Source organism: Oratosquilla oratoria, chromosome 34 (genome assembly GCF_046742065.1).
Source record: "Oratosquilla oratoria isolate Oo_2021 chromosome 34, ASM4674206v1, whole genome shotgun sequence".
NCBI classification, from domain to species: Eukaryota; Metazoa; Arthropoda; class Malacostraca; order Stomatopoda; family Squillidae; genus Oratosquilla; species Oratosquilla oratoria.
This window is the reverse complement of record NC_134810.1, coordinates 24144670-24149669: the sequence shown is the minus strand read 5'-3', so window position 1 is coordinate 24149669 and position 5000 is coordinate 24144670. Positions and strand designations below refer to the sequence as shown.

The window sequence follows — 5000 nt, the reverse complement described above, 5'->3', positions numbered from 1 at the left end:
GTATTGTTTTTGCACACACCACTTTCTCATCTAACTTGTTCCAAATGTCTATCACTCTGTGGGGAAAGCTGTTCTTTTTCAGATCTCTTCTATAACTGTCTTGATTTTCTTTCCGTGTCCTCTTGTATTTCTATCATCCCATTTTATTAGATCCTCTGTGAATGCGTGAACGAGTCAACTCGTTGCAAAGAGATATTTTCCCTCCAACCACCAATTAATCGGCGGTACCGGCCATCTGCAGCTCTTTTTCCGCCGGAAAATAATTATGTAAAAAAAAAAAAAAAAAAAAAAAAAAAAATCTCAGCAATTTACACAGAATGTCATTTGATATGATGGAGGAAAACTATTTTCCTTCACCATATCAGATTCATTTCCGAAAGCTACAAACATGTTCCAACAGTTGAAGGAAAATAGCTCAATGTGATAAGGCCTCAACACTGTGCCCGGAAATACGTAATAGGCGTACGTGTAAAGGGCCATTGACACGGTCAAACGGTTTGTCAAACCCGGTTTGTCAAACAAGTGTTTGAAGTGATGTTTGATCGTGTGAATGGGGAATTTAGTTAACACATTTGTCAAACGTGTTTGACAACCAAACACCCTATTAACACGGTCAAACATCACTTCAAACACTCATTTGTCAAACCCGATTTGTCAAATAAGTGTTTGAAGTAATGTTTGACGGTGTGAATGGAAAATTTGGTTGTCAAACATGTTTGCCAAACATGTTTGCCAACCAAGCATCCTATTCACATGGTCAGACATCACTTCAAACACTCATTTGTCAAACCCGATCTGTCAAATAAGTGCTTGAAGTGATGTTTGACCGCATGAATGGGAAATTTGGTTGTCAAACATGCTTGCCAAACATGTTTGCCAACCAAACACCATATTCACACGGTCAAACATCACTTCAAACCGTTTGACCTGGGCAATGGCCCTTAAGGATGAACGAGTACTTACCATTCTCCACCAGGTCGGAACGAGACGAATCACAGACGTTCTCGAGGGAATCACACTGCCGAAGTCCGTTGACTCCTCGACGGGGAGTTGGCGCCGGGCTGCCCTGCGAGGAGAGAAAACAAAAATACATGAATAGATGAATAAATAAATAGATGGATAAGTATAGGTAGATAGATGAGCAGAAATTGACAAATAGATAAACAGATAAATAAGTAAATGGATAAGGGTAGATAGATGATCAGAAATTGACATATAGATAAACAGATAAATAAGTAAATGGATAAGGGTAGATAGATGATCAGAAATTGACATATAGATAAACAGATAAATAAGTAAATGGATAAGTGTAGATAGATGATCAGAAATTGACAAATAGATAAACACATAAATAAGTAAATGGATAAGTGTAGATAGATGAGCAGAAATTGACAAATAAACAGATACATAGATAAATGAATAGGTAGATAAATATATGAATGAATAAATATAAACATAGATAAATAAATAGGAAATATATTAATGAATAGGCAAATAAATAAATGAATAAATGAACATAGCCTACGAGAAAATAAACATGAATAAATAAACATATAAACACATAAATAAACAAGTTAATTAATATATGAGGAATTTCATGCTAGGTATGTGGACAATAAACCCCATATAAGGAAATTGAGGCTGGGGGTGAGGTGGGGGAGGGGTTAAGGCATTGAGGTTTAGAAACGTGAGTTAATAAATGAGGGCTAAGTATATGAAGTATTATCTAATAGAAGCATTTGCGGCATATGGTGGTTAACGAAGGATACAGGGAAGGAAGAAGACTGTGGAAAAGGTATACTTGCTATGGGAAACGGTACGTGCCTTAATATGTTTTGTTTTTTTCTATATAATTGTTTATTTTTTTAAATAGATGAGCAATTTATCTTTATCGTTCATTTGTTTACATATATTTCCATTAATATTTATATCTATTTATTACCCTTTTACTAATATATTTACATTTGTGCTTTATTTGATCATCTATTGATCAATTTATCTATTCGTTTATCTATTCTAATCATTAGTCTATTTATAACTTTCTTATTTTTATCTATTTACTTAGCAATCTAATTATTTCATCTACCTACCTATTTATTACTTATTATTTATTTATTGTTATCTATTTACTAATTTATTGTTCAACCTTGATATGGACAAAAAGGGCTCTTGTCGGCTTTATCATTTGTAGCTCATTGTTATTTCAGTGAAAAGTCTGAACACAGAAACGTTATCTCAGGTGATTGGTGTCAAGGTCCGAACAGGGTTGTACAGATACAATCGCAAGGAAGCTATAGTTCCTGTCTATGGTTTACATAATGAAAATAATAAACGAAATAAATAGAGAAAATAATTACTAGAAAATTGAATAAGTATTTTTATGAGTGAATAAACAAATGAATAATGAATGAATAACGAAACAAATACAAAAAAAAAAAAAATGAATATATGATAAACGTAAAATTTCAATGATACAAATTTGTAATATTTCTGCAGGAAAACGTATGCATATCCACACCTATCTATCTATCTATCTATCTATCTATCTATCTAAGAGGAATAAAGAGAGTTAATGGCCTTACATTTTAATTACATGTTACAGTAATAAACTGGTAAATGACGAAATAGAATAAATGGAAAAGTCAATATCAGGATGCTTTTGACAGGAACAGGATTTTCGAGTGACGTCTTTATACAAACCCTGTACAGAGATGATTATTCACACTTACGTGGGATAATGGAAGACTACAGGTATCGTTACAGTTTATACAGACCTGTATACTACAGTAATAAATTGGTAAATGATGTAACGGAATAGATTAAAATAAAGTTGATAACATTAACACATTCACGAAAGTAAGTACGTATCTGCGATTAAGTTACAAGAGGCAATGGGGCGTAACTTTTAAGTACAAATACACACGACTGTGGCACTTCACCGCACCGCGCACTGCGATGCAAAAGTTTACACATCTGGCGGTAATTGGCAGCGAATCTACCAAGCAGAGTTACGTCACTCAAGCGCCGGTGTCGGGTTAGGTCGACAGTGGAACCGTAGAATTCGAATATAATTCGTTCTAGAAAGCCATTCGAATGCCAAGACAATAACTGAAATTCGAAGAAAACAACCAAAATTAAAATAATCACAGATGCTTTCACTATCGTTTCAAGAACGAAACTCAGCGCTCAGAGAGCGTGGGTAGAGGAACAACGCAAAGATGAACACAGCCAAGAAATGTCCTGAACATTTGAGAATTTGTTCACATTTCGAAAAATCGTTTGAAATTTGGGGCAAAATGTTCTTAGAAAAATTTTCGTTCGAATTTTGGGGCGTTCGAATTCCGGGCACACCATTGTATTTTCCCGCCAAACGAAACTCGTTATGACGCTTTCCACCCTCTACAAATGCATTCGGACTTAAGAATTTTTCGGTTTTCAGAATTTCAGATAAAGGGTTGTGTACCTGTATGTATGATATATATATATATATATATATATATATATTGTACATATATACACACGTATATACTGAAAGCCGTATCACTTTTTTTTATCAAACAAGCAATATACCAGGTACGCCTTTTAAATACAAAGAGAAGAGATTATCCATGTGTTTTGTACGAGTGTACATATGTAAGAAGGAAAGAGAAAAGAGAAAATTACAGAAGTGATGAGAGAAGTGCGAAGAGGAAAGAGGTATAAAGAGACAGAGAGGCGAGGGAGGAAGAGGAGGAAGAGGAGGAAAAGGGAGAGGAGGAAGAGGAAGAGGAAAAGGAAGAGGAAGAAGAGGAAGAGGAGGAAGAGGAGGAGGAAGAGTAAGAGGAGAAAGAGGGAGAGAACGTGGAGGAAGAGGAAAAGGAAGAGGAAGAAGAGGAAGAGGAGGAAGAGGAGGAGGAAGAGTAAGAGGAGAAAGAGGGAGAGAACGTGGAGGAAGAGGAAAAAGAGGAAGAGGAAAAAAGATGACGAGGAAGTGGAGAAATAGGTGGAAGAGGGAGAGAAAGAGGAAGAAGAGGAAGAAGGGGAAGACGAGGAAGAGGAGAAAAAGGAAGAGATGGAAGAGGAAGAGGAGAAAGAAAAGGAAGAGGAGAAAGAAAAGGAAGAGGAGGATGGAGAAGAAGAGGAAGAGGATTAAGAGGAGGAAGAGGAAGAAGAGAAGAGAAAGAAAAGGAAGAGGAGGGTAAGGAAAAAGAGGAAGATGAAAATAAGGAGGAAGAGAAAAAAGAGGAGGAAGAGAGATGATAGAGGATGGAGAAGAAACATGGAGGAAGAAAAAGAGGAAGAAAAAGAGGAAGAAAAGGAAAAAGAAGAGAGGAAAGAGTATGAAGGAGAAGAAAGACGGAGGAAAGAGGAAGATAAAGAGGAATGGAAAAAAGGAGGAGTGAGAGGAAGAAGAGGAAGAAGAAGTGCCAGAGGAAGAGGGGGAAGAGGATGAAAAGGAAAGAGAAGAAGAGGAGAGAGATTTCAAAAAGCAGCAACGACAACCATGTGCTCCCTGATAGCGGTCCCGTTGCTTCCAGTGTGCTCTCCACCGATCTCCCCACCTGACCACTTTCCGTGAAGGGTCCTCCGCTCCTCAGGCTCGTATTTTGATTAAGTTCCTCCTTTCCCTTCCTTTGAGAGTGATGGTTCCTTCGCCTTCAGGCTCCTTTGATCACACTATGAGCCTCCTCTGACCCCACCCGTCCTCTCTCTCTCTCTCTTTTTTTTTTTTTTTTCTTTTAATTTACTAACGCTACCCACTTCACTCCTATCCCGCAGATTCTCAAAGCAAGTTTGTCTTGGTTATTCTCAGATATTTTCTTTGAAAGTAGAAGCGTTAGTGAATTGTCAGTCGAGAGGTGAAGACTTTGAGGACTTGATACTAGGTTTGATTTGTTTCCGGTCTGTCGCCAGGCCTTATTTTTCTGTTCATTTCTTTTTTATTCATCCGATGGAAATTCCCTTGAACTCTAAGGCTCGTTTCACATATATCGACTTTTCGCCGTGCGCCGTCCACGACA

General features: G+C 37.1%; 1 protein-coding gene across 2 annotated transcripts in view; it reads right to left on the bottom strand.

Moving 5' to 3' along the window:
• LOC143018115 (uncharacterized) overlaps window positions 1-5000 on the bottom strand; it is a 494912-nt gene that overhangs the window by 481783 nt on the left and 8129 nt on the right. For both annotated transcript variants that reach the window (XM_076173237.1, XM_076173238.1), the window contains exon 3: window positions 964-1066. In XM_076173237.1, the coding sequence (XP_076029352.1) occupies window positions 964-1066 (103 nt within the window). The remainder of the gene's footprint in view (window positions 1-963; window positions 1067-5000) is intronic.